The sequence below is a fragment of the Moschus berezovskii genome, chromosome X, assembly GCF_049115385.1.
Source record: "Moschus berezovskii isolate FMDL1 chromosome X, NW_MosBer_1.0, whole genome shotgun sequence".
NCBI lineage: Eukaryota > Metazoa > Chordata > Mammalia > Artiodactyla > Moschidae > Moschus > Moschus berezovskii.
In genome coordinates this window covers 114,028,392-114,042,339 of record NC_142488.1, presented here as the reverse complement: position 1 = coordinate 114,042,339, position 13,948 = coordinate 114,028,392, and the positions used below count along the sequence as shown (strand labels likewise).

Below are 13,948 nucleotides of genomic sequence, written 5' to 3'. Positions count from 1 at the left end.
TTCCTGTTAAAATTGAAATCTATTATTTTGGAAGCTTTGGGGACAACATTTGGCACTTGAACTGATTTTATCAGCCACCAAGGGGACCGTCACTCTAATCTAGTTACTGAATCTGCTCCCTAAAGAATCATTCTCTTCTGGGGGGCAGGGGCTGCTGTTGTTTAGTTGCTGAGTCGTGTCCAGGTGTCCTAATCAAAGAAAAGGAAAGCAGTTGAGTTAGAAAGGGTGTTTTACCAGGCAAATGACATTTCAGAGGACAGTGAAAACGATAGTAATATGCTGAAGCCTGTGGGTCAAATTGACCACATGGTGTTCATATCATCCTACACTTCATAGACTTCTGAGAGTTTTCCTTTCCTGCTCCCATCTTTCTCTCTCTGAGGCATTGTATTCCTTGTTCCCTAGCTCTCTAACCCCAGATATCTTTATTTCTCTAGCATCTCAATTGCACTCTTCCTTTCTGGCTTAGTTGCAAATTATCCCCTTTCTCCTGCCATCACCCCCTGTTTTCTTTGGTGATCATCATCTGAAACTGATCTATATTTAAACATGTGCTCTATTTGTTGGATAAAACTATATTCCATTTTCACTATATACAATTCAAACTAGATCGTTAGCCTTTTGGTTCTCTCTTGGAAACATTCTAAGATCAGTATAGTCCTAGATTCCTTATTTAATCCTCCACTCTAGATCAGTGGCCCTGGGTGGAATAAAGATTTTCCTCTGGAACATTAAGTTATTATCAATAATGAAAGAAGCAAAAAATAGAACCAATTAACTAAGAGGATGACAACACATACGTGTGATGGCATGGGAAAGCAATTGGAGGTGTGTTTTTTTTTTTTAAATCATCAATCCTGAGTTTGGGCACTTCCTTGGGAGGCCAGATCTGGCAATGGGAAGATGGAGGATCAGGGTTAGGGTCAAGGCAGATGTCTGAGGAGAGGGTCCCTGAGGGTGGAGGAGATGATGAGTGGGAACAAAGGTCTTGAAGTCAAACTTTTCTTCCTTCACATATGAACTGGAGTCCTGCTTCTTGCTGTTTGTTGATGCCACCTCACTGGTGGTGATGCTGGCAGACCTAATCAAGGGTCTTCATGGCCCATTCCATTTAGATTAGGAGTTGGAACCTGACTGCAGTTGCATTTGGGGTGGGGAGAGGCATAATAGTTGGTGAAGATCACCAGTAAGGTGACCAAATATCATTGGTGAGACTTCTGGTGGGAAGTCAATTGGTGAATAATAACTTCTTGGCACCTGCATCCCAATAAAATTTGAACAGTCAAAGCCCAGAAACAGAATTCTTTCTTTACAATTTTATTTACAAAATGTATTAAAACTTTGTACAATACCTCATGGCAGTGAGGCTCCGTAATTTATTCCCACACATGCAATTTATGCTTTTACAGCCATTAGTTTGCTTGGCAATGTTTCTGTTCACTGAAGTACAGCTTTAACAACAAAAAGAAAATAATTGGAAAAAAATCTTCAAGTGACTACTGCCAAACTCCTGTAGCTCGAAGTTAGTAGCAGAAATTTGAAGCAATCAATGTTTTTTTTAAAACATGCACATTTTTTTAAAAATAACAAACCAGTTTACCCGCCTCTTCATTCCCAGTGAAGTTTCCTCTCTGAAAAACTGATCTGAGTCAACAAACATCCACTTCTCTTTATCCAGTGCTTATGAGAAGTTTGTGTGTAGGTTGGTTCGTTGGTTTTATACAACCTCGTATATTGGCACAGCATTAGCTTCCCGCGCTGGAACATCATAGCATTCAGAAGTTGAAAAAAATCACAGTTTTGTGAAAACAAAACAAAAACACAACAGCTTTCTTGTTTTTTTTTTTTTCTGTTTGTTTTGTTCAATACCATTGAAAATTTGACAGGTGAGTCATTCGTTTCTGACACAGTTTTTGGAATGAAAGTTTATATTACACTTTTCCAGAAATGTTTAATTGGAAACGAGACTTATACCTTTCTTTTCTGAAGACAAGAGCAAATGTGCAGCGAGTCAACTAAAGCATCTAAGGGTCACACTTGGGGAGATGAATTCGAGCTCCCAGTTTTTACAGCCCAGAAACTTCCCAGTGCACGTTGCTGATGAGAGCAGACTACTGAACTACAGAAAGCGTACGTCGTTATATAGGAGGTAATTAGTGAGTGGAGACTATTTCCTCTGACTGTTCTGATGATGCCAATGGCAGGTACGCAGTTAGTTACTTGATAGCCTGTGGAGCAGTGGTGCGATCTTCGGAGTCAGTAGAGAGACTGCTCTAAGCAAGGACCCTGGAGTGACGCTGAGGCCCTTGATTTAGCAGTAGGTTGGGAATGCATCTTAGTCTTGGCAAACTAGGAAAGGAAACATGCAGTCTGACGGAGAGCCACAGGCAATCACAGGCAACAGCTGGTAAGACAGACCTAGCAAGAGTGAAAGTCAGATGAAAACTGTGGTCTGAACCCACTGGCCCGCCTTGCAACGCAGTCCTGTCTCCATGGTGTACACTTGAAAGGCATACTTAGCAGAGAAAGCGGAGCTAAACACAGTGTTGTTTCTGAGAAAGATATTCTAAACACATTTGGGAGTGTAGGCCGCATTTCCCTTACCTCAATGCTAAATACTCAGCTATCTTGACTTAAGATGCACACGGAAGCAAGAAAAACACATCTGTGAGCTGAAATTCCGGGCTTCTTGGAAAGCCCCGGGATCCGTTTGTAGGAAAGCACCGAGAGGTATGCCTAAGAGTGCCCGTCCCTTGCTACACACAAGTCAGTTTCAGAAAGTTCTGTTCATCCCTTCACTGAGTGGGAAATTGGCGGCGCATTTTCACAAAATCGTTTCAAAACACAGAAGTCACTGTTGAGTCCCTTTTCCAAGGTGTTTGAATTTTCTGAAGTGTTGCATTTTCACTCTAAAGATATACACATTTCAGCAATGTTGAAATGAAATAGGGTGCACAGAACATCATCACCAACAGGAAATACCAAAAACATCTTGTCAGCAGATCCTAGAAGAAATGCCAGTCTCCTCCCAGACAGGGAGGTCAGATTTTTTTTTTTCTTTAAATCAGGAGGAATTAATTATTTTAGCTGAAATGGGCCTGTTTGCAGAATTGGAATTTGAAATTTGTCTGTGTGTATGTATGTTAAAGAACATGGTGTTTGTATACTGTGCAGTGGTATCAAAGAATGGCTTTTGTTGAATTGACACTTTGTAAAATAACATTTGTTTTCGCATACTGGACTCTTGCATGTCCATTTTTTTGTTGGTTTTAATTTAATTTTTTTCAAGCAAAGGGAAAAGATTTCAATGATGGTTTGCATTGTCGCGAGTCTCAGAGTATTCCATAAGGCACTGAAGGAAAAAAAAATCAGTTTTTTCTATTGAAAGGTCATTGCACCATCAGCAATATTCGTGTCATGCCCGACACCAAGGAGAGTGGAATCTGGCTCAGGATCCTTGAAGCAGCCACGTTTTCGGTGATTCCTCTCATCACTTGCCTCCAGTGGGAAGGGATCTGAAAAGTAAAGAGGGGAATGTCAATTTGAATGGGCTTTCTATTGGCAATTTAAGTGTGCTATAGCTCAGTCTATCTTGGACCAAAACCACAGCTATTTTTTCAAACTGGCATCTCTGAGGCTGCACCTTGTTTGACTGCCTTTAGGCAACAGGTTTGTTTCAGTTCTTTCCCTGGAAGCAAGTGCTTTGCAATAGGTTAAAATTAGGTTCATTTTTTTTTAACTATGCATTGTACTAAGGAATAAAACTCAAAACATTCATCACTTAGGATGTGGGTATACTAGAAGGCCTTAGTGGCATTTCAATATAGGACAATGACAGTGTCTGGACAATGACATTGCAGAGTAAATTCTGATTGCAGAACCTGTGGCAGGGGACTGTTTGCCTAGGACAGTGGTCTTCTATGGCTAGCTCAACTGAAATCCATTTGATCATGAGAAGAAAATTTGCTGCTCATTGCCAGAAAGGTGACAGCTTGTTTCTCTTGATATCTACAACCTTAGTTACTGAAGTCAGAAAATAGCACATTCCAGGAAGAAGGCAGAACCCTAGTGATATCCACAAAGGGGCTTGCCTCCATGGGGTCTTTGCCCTGATATTATGGGGCTGATGGAGATGCTGTTGCTGCCCTCTTTTTTGGAGGCATTAACTAGTGCAGGGGCTTCATTTGCCCCCAACCCTGGAAACTTAAGACCACATTCCTGCCTCCTCTTCAAGTTCATACCCATCTTCTCTATCCTTTCTGTCTACACTAATGGGGTCCTTCTTTTTCTCCTGAGCTAACTCTGAATTTTATCCCAAAAGAATGACACGATCACTATCTACCACTGGCCCTAGAATAAAATTATCTGTAAAGAAGAAAGTCAAAGATGAACCTGAAGGCCAAAATACCCAAAGAAGCAGAATAAGACTAACATGAAAGCAGGTAAACCGCTTCCTTGGAATCCCTATGGTCCAGAATCATATCTATCTCAGACATTTGGAGAAAGTTTATATCTATGGCATAAAGGTCAATGTCCCTTCTGACCTTCCTATTGGCCATGGGATGTCACTTCCCAGGTGCATAACTTTGGGAAAGTCACCTAATCTCTCAGTGCCTCTGTTTCCTGTCTTTAAACGGAGGTAGATGAAATATTGCGTTGGCCAAAAAAGGTCGTTCGGGTTTTTCTGTATGATGTTAATGGAAAAACCTGATCGAACTTTTTGGCCAACCCAATATTATCATGGAAGGAAAAGTCCTCTGGGGACAAAGAACATCACCACTTAACATAAGATGAGCTCTCTAAGGCAGGAACGCTTCCCCAGCAAGAATATCTATAGCTGCAGAAGGAAAACAGATTCCTTCAAAATGGGCGGCACGAACAAAGTTGTTATTCTCTAGGAAGACTAAATAGAACTGTATTAGAGGAAAAAAGAAATCTTTTTCCTCATCCCCAGGCATTTTGAGCTCTTGAAAATGAGAAGGATTTCAAAAATATTGAAGAAACCAAAGAAGCCAGAAGTAGTTCTGAGCAGCAGTGAAGACACTGGAAAGAATTTCTTAAAATAGTGAGCAGAGTCACCCGTAGGGTGCAGTGAATCTGGAATGCTTGATGGCTGTTCACCTGCCCAGGCATGCTTCAGGCCCCTCTTCCAGTGGGTGATCAGTAACCCAGACAGACAGTAGATCGTCAAGAGGTCATCTGCTCCTGAATCAGGGCTGGGTCTGAGGCATGGGTTCCCACAATGAGTCCAATAATCTCGACTCTACTCTCAGCCACAGCAAATGAGAGATGAGTCCATCCTCTTTCAAGGACGCTTTTTTACTAACCAGATTTCACCTGGATCATATTTTTGCAGTTGATTTGCTCTTGAATCATTCTTCCTGCAGAATTACTGGTACCATAAACTCCCAAGGCTGGCTCTGATAATCAGCAATATAAGTAAAATCTCAGGGTGCTTCTCAATCTCTGTGACCCTGAATAGACCCTGACAGATCTAGGCCAACTCTAAGAACTGGAAACCATAATAACCAGGTAAGAAATTAGAAGTCACTGTGAGATATTTCAGAACTTTTTGGGAAATAAAAGATGAATGAATGAAGACCAACATCCCCCTGATGTTACATCACCAAACGGGCTGAGGACAGCTGAGAGGTTTCTATTTCCTGCTCAGCCTGCTTTGTGTCTTGACTGACACATGTCAGGTTTTTTTCCCTGGCATCCTCTGGGGCTTTTCCTTCTTTTCTAGGGACTTCACACAGACTTGGAGGACACATTTGTTCGCAGAGTCTCTCCCCAGGTTTTCTTTTCATCCTAGGGATGACTGCCACAGTGCCAGCTAACTGGGCTGTAACTGCGTTGACATTGATGTCTATTCAAATGTGATTTTTGCCTCAGTTATCCTGAATCTTGCTTCACAAAATGGGTCAGCCAAGATGACTAAAGGAAAGCCACTGCACCAGAAGTTGCGGGAAGTTCATTTCTTGCGCTCTCCCCACCCCCTGGGTTGAGTGTTCTGGGATTCCACTGGAAGACTGCAGCACCCTGCCCAAAGGTTTGCTGATCCCACTCTCTCTCTCTTTCTCACTCACCATCCCCACTTCCTTCCTTAAGTGATAGGCTCTGAGACAACTTTCTTTAGAACCTTACTACTCCCTGGACCAGCAGCATCAATATGACCTGTGAGCTTGCGAGCAGAGTAGAACCTCAGGCCCTACCCCAGACCTGCTGCACACCGTCAGTCAGTAAGCACTGCTCTGGGACTTAAACAAGAGACTCAGATAGAATGGCTGATAATAAAGAGGATCTGGAGGCTGTGTGACCCTAAGCCTTGTTCCAGAAAGCTTCTGGAATGATTGAATATACACCCTTGTGTCAAGTGCATCAGAAGGAGGGCCAGTGGAGGCTAGGTGAAGTCCCTCAAGACACTTTTGTAAAGAAGTAAGACATAGACTCGGAGAAGGCAATGGCAAGCCACTCCAGTACTCTTGCCTAGAAAATCCCATGCATGGAGGAGCCTGTTAGGCTGCAGTCCGTGGGGTCGCTAAGGGTCGGACACGACTGAGCGACTTCACTTTCAATTTTCACTTTCACACATTGGAGAAGGAAATGGCAACCCACTCCAGTGTTCTTGCCTGGAGAATCCCAGGGACGGGGGAGCCTGGTGGGCTTCCGTCTATGGGGTCACACAGAGTCGGACACGACTGAAGTGACTTGGCAGCAGCAAGACATAGACTTAGGATCTGCTCTTCATGTGACAGGATCCCATTGGGGTTTCAAGATTTCTGCAGACCACCAGGCCGTGAGTGGAGGGTGGTCACATGGTTTAGTGAAGGATACAGTTATAAGAGGACGAAGAGTTGGGTTCTAGTCTGAGAACTGCCACTACCTAGTTGTCTTGCCTTTAGCAAGTCATTTGATATGGCTGGTGCTTAGTTTCCTAAAAGGGAAAATATTGGCTTGACCAAAAAGTTTGTTCAGGTTTTATGGAAAAACTCCAAACGGTGGCCAAGCCAGTGTTTTCTGCCCCATTACCACAACTGTGGCAATAGAGTGAGAGCACTTGGAAAACTGATATGCAGATTTCAGGTGTATTCTTTTCTTTGGATGCCAGTATCTTTGAATTTGGGATAATTCACCTAGGTTGAAATCATTTGGGTTCTATCCTATGAGAAAGCAAATAACATGCCCCCGCTTCTAATAGGCCTATATAACCTACTCAAGAGTAAAATATTTTAAGCACACTGGAACATTAAATGCTTGCATGCAAACAATGCTTATTACAGATGAATCCATCTTTGGTCCATTCAGCAATACAATGTGAGCACTTTGTTAGTGGGTTAGTCATATACTGAATATGTTGTGACAGGAGGTCTGCAGCAGGGGAGAACAACTAGCAACTTCATCAAACAAGAGAATGCCATCTGTGGTGAGGACAAGTGATTTATTTGGAGGAAATATTTAAAACTTTGCTGAATTGAGATCCACACCATGAAATATGTAGAGGTCAAAAGCACAAATGCATTTAGAAATTGAAGCTCATAGACGTTAACTCATGAAGTAAAAAAAAAATCTCCCACCTACAATAAGAGCTATGAAGTTGCTAATTGTTCATTTCCACTTTCAATAGGTATGTTACTGATGACAGATGCACTTGAAGGTAACTAAACTTATATTCTCATAAACACTTCCGAGATGGAGATGTTATCCTAACTCAAGCTTGCCTTTGAACATATCTGAGTTATTGGTGAGTTTTGGTTGTAGCTGCCAGAGTCAAAGTGGCATCAATCAGGCTCATTTAAGTATGAACTTGGGAACAGCCAGCAGCAGGGGTCCTAGACTGTCCTCTGGGAGACACTTACCTGAATGAACATCAGTTCCAAGAAAGGGACAACAAAGGAACTCAAAGATTAAAGCAATTGTCTTAGGTTTACACTTAAGTGAATCACCACACCCCTATAGAAGCACTCCCTTTCTCAAGGGGGCAGCTCCCCATTTCCATTTTCATTTTAACATCAGTTCCAGAGAGCTGCTTTCTCTATAGCTGCACTGTCCAACATGGCAGTCACTAGCCACATGTTACTATTGAACACTTGATATGTGGCTAATGTGCCATAAGTATCTATGTGAAACATACCCCTGATTTCTAAGACTTAGTATGAAAAAAGAATGTAAAATACCTCATTCATTTTTTACATTGATAACAAGTTGAAATGCTAATATTTCAGATATACTGAGTTAAAAAATATTAAATTAATTTTGCTTGTGTTACTTAAAAAACTTTTTTTACTTAATAAAATTTATTTTTTAGAATAGCTTTAGGTTCACAGTAAAATTAAGTGGAAAGTATAGAGAGTTCCCATAGTCTCTGTTTCCACTTGTCTTCCATTATCAACATTAAAGTGGTACATCTGTCACAATTAATGAACTTATATTGACATAAGGATGCCCCAGGATCCATAGTTTACACTAAGGGTTAACTCTCGATGTTGTACATTCTATAGGTTTTGACAAATGCAAAATGCCATATGTCTACCATTACTTGTGTTACTTTTGCAAATAGCTACCAGAGTACTTAAATTACACATCTGGTTCACAAATGTGGCTTGCAAATATTCCCATTGAACAGTGCTGCTCTAGAGAACTTTTTTTTCCTCTTAGGTTGCAGACCACAATTTAATTACAAGTATGCTATTAGAAAAGCTTTACTGTCTGACAAGAAAGCACAACTGTTGTTTTCAAAGAATTAAATGGTTGCAAAGAATAGACAATTCGTGAAACAATAAACCAGACCAAAATACAAAGAGAAAAATAAAAGAGATCAACGTACAGTAACGTAAGCTGATTAGTGTACTAGACCTTAACCGTACCCCTAGATCTTAACACTCTCTGTTCCATACACGTTGTAGCCTTCTCTGTATGTAGCGTAATTTTGAGTGTTGGTGGCAGGAGCAGGCTTAAAGTTTTGGGTGTTCTTTGTGAGTTTCATGCGTTTGGACTCTGCCCGCGATTTGTAACAGAATTCTATCAAAGCCACCATCATGGCCAGCCCCAGACCTCCGACAAGTATATAGAAAACGCCTGCCACATTGCTCAGGCTCAGAGCGCTGGTCTTGTCCTAAGAGAAATGAACAAGGTGATTAGTTCTTGGGGAAAACAAAGACAATGGAACATTATAATACATTGCAACAGTATACGATAGTTCTAAGTCGTAAAATAACTAGACATTGATGTAAATGTTATGACTCAACTCTGGCAACTGGTGGATGTTTCACAATGCCCAGTAAGACAGCAGACTGTGCTTCTGTTGACAGTTGTGATCCTCACCTAAATATTCTTTTATTTTGACTCCTTAAATCCTTTAGTACCTCAAGATGGTGTCAACAACTAAATAAAACAATATTCGGCCATGGGAGCAGAAGTGTAAACACAAGCACAATTTAGTCCTCTGCCAGCTTGGATAAACACCGTTTGCCAGAGTTGAGCAGTGACATAATCTCTATTAATGTAACACTTTTTTCATTTGGGAACTTGAAGCACTCTTTCCCCTCTCTGCCCCGCAACACCCCTTTCTCCCTTGTTCTCCCTGTGTCAACAACTAGTTTTTAAGATAGCAGGTGAGTATGTTAGCGGTTCCTTATATTCATATTGGGGGGAGTTACTTCACAAGGGTTTGTTTAAAAAGTATTAGCTCTCTCCTTTCACCCAGTGATTGTGAAAGAAATTGCTCCCTGTGGGGACTGGTTGCTAAGGTCTCATCCTCAGGGGAGCAAATCTTTGTGCTGTGGAGGCAAGGGCACAGCACAATGAATTGACTCTGTTCCCGCTTCCTGGGAGTTTAAAGAAACCCAGAGGAGGACCCACTGGGTCCTGAATTGGCTCCATACAAATCAGAAAACTTTTCCAGGAGGCTGATGATTGAAAAAAAATCCAGTTCATTTTTAGCTTCTACTCCAGGGAATGTAGAGAATAATTAGGAAAAAAAAAAACAAACCCTATGCTTATCTGCTCTCTATTTAAAATGGAAGGGGGCGGAAATCAAGGAAGCCGGTCAGTGACTTTCAGGTCAAACTGTGCAAATCCGACTAAGCTATCTGCCTGTATGAAAAAGCAGAAACTGAACTGCTGAACTATGGAAAGAAAAAAGTTGGTGCCTTGAGCCCTACCTTGAGGTAGGACACAGCAAGGGCCAGGAGCCTTTCTTTGAGAAAAAATAAAATAAAATAGCATTTTGTAGTCTTTTTAGAGGGAATGTAACCATTTTGCTGCTGAATACAATAGAATGGAATACCCACATTGTTAAGCCAGTGAATTGAGCATCTTATTCAAATGATAGCACAGTGAGCAAATGATGGCTATGGCTGACACTCAACACTCTGTAGCTCAGCTGGTCCTAGTATCGTGTAAAGAATTAAATATAAAGACAATTTGGCCATGTTCTGATTCTATTGTCATAAGAGCCAGTCCTGTACTTGTTTACTTCAACAAAAAGGCCAATTGGAATTGAATTGCATTGTTGGGAAGGGGGGTATGGACATGCCTCATCTCTATAACAACCTTGCAAAGAGTCACTCTTCTAGGATGAATGACAGCTAGACAAGTGATAAGAATCTCTGTCACTTATGAAATGATGGATCACCTCCTTAAGGAGGCTGGTGAAACTATCTGCAAGGATGTTCCACAGTCCATTAGGAAATGGATCAATTTCTGGTAACTTGTTCTCTCCCATTAGATTTGTATATGTATGTGATTTCTGATGGGGGAAAAGTGTCCTTTGCATGACCCATGTAAGCTGTAGCAACAAAGTTTTAAGTTCCTTGAATTTAAGTTTCATAAAATTTCCTGTTGTGGGATCTAAAAAACCAGTAGCAAAATGGTTCACTGCACAAGGAAAATGAGTGGCATTTCATGAAATGAATTAACTGATACCACAATATTAGTTTGAAAAAAGGAAAGGCAAAAATTTGAAACTCAAAAAGAATTTTCTTAGGGGGGCAGGAAGGAGGCGGGGAAGAGTGTTTCATGCTTATCAATGTGATGTTATCCTGAGAATGTATACCCTTAAGGAGCATGCGACTGAATTTTAGAAGTATTACGTACAGAGATTCAAATAACACCTTTGGAAGAAAGAAGTGTGACAGACTTAGTGAAATTCTAGATCCAAATAGATGCTGAACTCAATACGACAGCGGCTGAGAGGAGGCTAATCATTGTGCTTACAGAAGCCAGTCTTTGTTATTTAATTCTTTGACTATTTTCAGGTGGGCTCAACATAATATAGTCATAACCAAAGGCATTAGCAACTACAAAGTCTCTGAAACTGTAAGAGGTTAAGAAAAAGTACTGTCACAACTGGATTATTATTATTATTATTTTTGGTTGTTGTTCTGTTTTTCTCTTCGAACTTTTGAAATGTGAAATACAGTAAAACCCCCTTATAACACAGCTCATGATTGTACTTCTTTGGGAATGTGGTGGGCCAGATTGAGTTCCCTGATCACAATCGCTTGCCGGGAGTCCATGAGTGATGTCACGTGGCAGGCCTCTAAGGCTGGTGTTTGCCTTAAACCTTCAGCGCTGGTGTTATAAAGGGGTCCCACTGTGTCAGGGAGTGTGTGTTGGGAAGGAAAGCCGTTTCAGGGTAGAAAATAAACAGTGGTTCAAAATGTGATTGCTAATCAGTACAAAAAGACCTTCAGCGACTGACCTTACTCCCGGAGTCCTTGGCTCCACACTCCCCCTTATCGTACCACCATTTGTTTTTCAGCTTGTCTAAGATGCCTTGTTCACTGAGTTTCAATACTGCAAGGTTTACAGGCGTTCTTCACGTGGGAAATAACATAAATAACATTATATTATGTTATTTTATGTTATTCAAGCTTCAAACTACTTTAAAACTATAGAAAGCGATAAAGCAGGGGGCCCTGGCCACAGAGTAATTTTAGACACTGCAGGCAACCTGAGCATTACCTTATAAAAATTAACACTACAGCAACGGTATATTTACCAGGGCCTGCCCATATCGCTTTGAGTAATCGGCACACACTGTTAAATAATGAGGATAGAAAAAAGGCACTCCTCAGATAGGCAGTGTGGGGTGAGGAGGGTTTCCCCTCAGTGACAATCGTCGGCGGCAGCTTGCAGTAGCTTTGTGATGGAGGTGTGTTAGGTTTGATCTAACCGGGTGTCTTGTTGTACTTCCAGACAGATAGCAAGTTTTATGGTGGAGTGGGGAAGGGAACGGGGCCAGAAGCGGAGGCGTTTCCACATGTGGAGACAAAAGGATGAATTCCAGCAGAATAGAAGATAGATTCTATGTGAATAGCACACCTTCTGATTAATTGTCCGTTATTACACAGATCTGCTGTCCAGCTGAAAATGATCTTCCAACAAACTGTACTACATACATATCTCCCCAGACTGAATTCTTATGCCATACTGGTCTTAATATTAACAGTATAATGTGGACCTCTGAGTTCTGGATAAAAGTACTTTCAACAGTGTGAGATCTGGTCTAGGGATTGTTTTTGAGTTACTGATCAGCTGTCTCTCTGATATGGTTGTATGTCTATGGCCAACTCAGGTCACCAGAAGGTGAACTAGATTGTTTTAAAATGGATTATTAATATGGCATGACCTGAAATGGCAAACTGACTCTGCCTCTATGGCAGTGATGTAGAGGAAGTTTAGATAAGCTATTGTCGTCAAATGAGACTTCAGAGCCACTGCACAAATGCAGAAAACCCTACTGGTCCTAGGGTAATGATTTTCTCTCTTGGAAATTTCTTCAGCTGTAAAATGGGAATAAAGAACAGTTTTCTTTCTAGACCTAATGAATCTTAAAGGATCTCTAATAACTTTAGATTTAAAATGCATTATAGAGAGGGGGTGGCATATTTGTATTATGAGGCGATGAACTACCATGTGTTCAGACTCACGTGAACAATATTGCCAGTACTAGTACCTGTTTTTCTGAATGCTACCAATTTTCAAGGAGGAAAACAGGTATATTTGTGTAACTATGAACATTCCATAGAATTTCTGAGTTTATTTTGGGTAACTTGGACCCACCAATATATCCCAGTCATTGACAAGACTTCTGTTGTCACAGAGATCTGTCCTCTATCAGACCATCCCCAAAGCCTGTTTCCTTTCTATTCCTCTTTGCTGTTGAGAGCAGAAGGACCATCTCAAGATATTCTGAGAAACAGATCATCATGTAAAAATAATAGGCAATTTCAGAATACGTAGGATTTGTAAAACTATAAACCTTTAGTGTCAGGGAGGTGACACTTTCTTGGTTAGTACTGAACTTGGCAGCCAGAATATCTGTATTTTGTATATCACCAGGAAATTGAGGTCCTTTTATACTTGAAACAAGTTCCTTCGATCAATGCTCAGAAGCTTAGGCTTCTCAAGTGCTGGCCAGAGTTGTTTGGAATGCAAAGAAATAAAAATTATTTAAATAAAAATGCGAGCCTCTTTAGGATATTATTGGCTGTGACAGTCATCTTCGACTTTTTTTTTTTAAAGGACAGGCTGGCCATCTATGGCCATGAGATCAGTGTTGGAATTGCCTTCTCCCCTAGTCTCCACTGTCTAGCCTCCTTCTCTCTCTTTTCTCCTATAATCTTTTCCTTTATCACCACCACCTCTCCCTCAGTGCTATGCCTTAAACTACATGTTGGCACCCGGGCTCAGGATTATGACAGTTGGCTCAGATTGCAGGGGAGATGTTTTTCAATGACAGATAGGTCACTGACTCCATCAGGACCACAGGAAAAAGTATAAAGCATTTTTTCTTCCTTTTCATGCTTCCTCTCTTCTTACTGCAAAGGGCCCAGTGTCTTCATGCTGCTCTCTGACTAAGCCCTTACTGGGCCCTGACCTCCCTCAAGCTACTGTATTCTTCAAATGACTTCAATTTCTTTAGTTATGGCTGCTCTGATTA

At 41.1% G+C, this 13,948-nt stretch overlaps 1 protein-coding gene across 3 annotated transcripts in view; it reads right to left on the bottom strand.

Moving 5' to 3' along the window:
* Nucleotides 1–1,367: 1,367 nt before the first annotated feature.
* GRIA3 (glutamate ionotropic receptor AMPA type subunit 3) overlaps nucleotides 1,368–13,948 on the bottom strand; it is a 314,305-nt gene continuing 301,724 nt past the window's right edge. For 2 of the 3 annotated variants that reach the window (XM_055437923.2, XM_055437921.2), the window contains 3 exons: nucleotides 11,705–11,819; nucleotides 8,868–9,115; nucleotides 1,368–3,515 (listed from right to left, as the gene is read on the bottom strand). In XM_055437923.2, the coding sequence (XP_055293898.1) occupies nucleotides 8,870–9,115; nucleotides 11,705–11,819 (361 nt within the window). In that variant the 3' untranslated portion in view covers nucleotides 1,368–3,515; nucleotides 8,868–8,869. The remainder of the gene's footprint in view (nucleotides 3,516–8,867; nucleotides 9,116–11,704; nucleotides 11,820–13,948) is intronic. The other variant, XM_088834231.1, reaches the window with a different exon arrangement.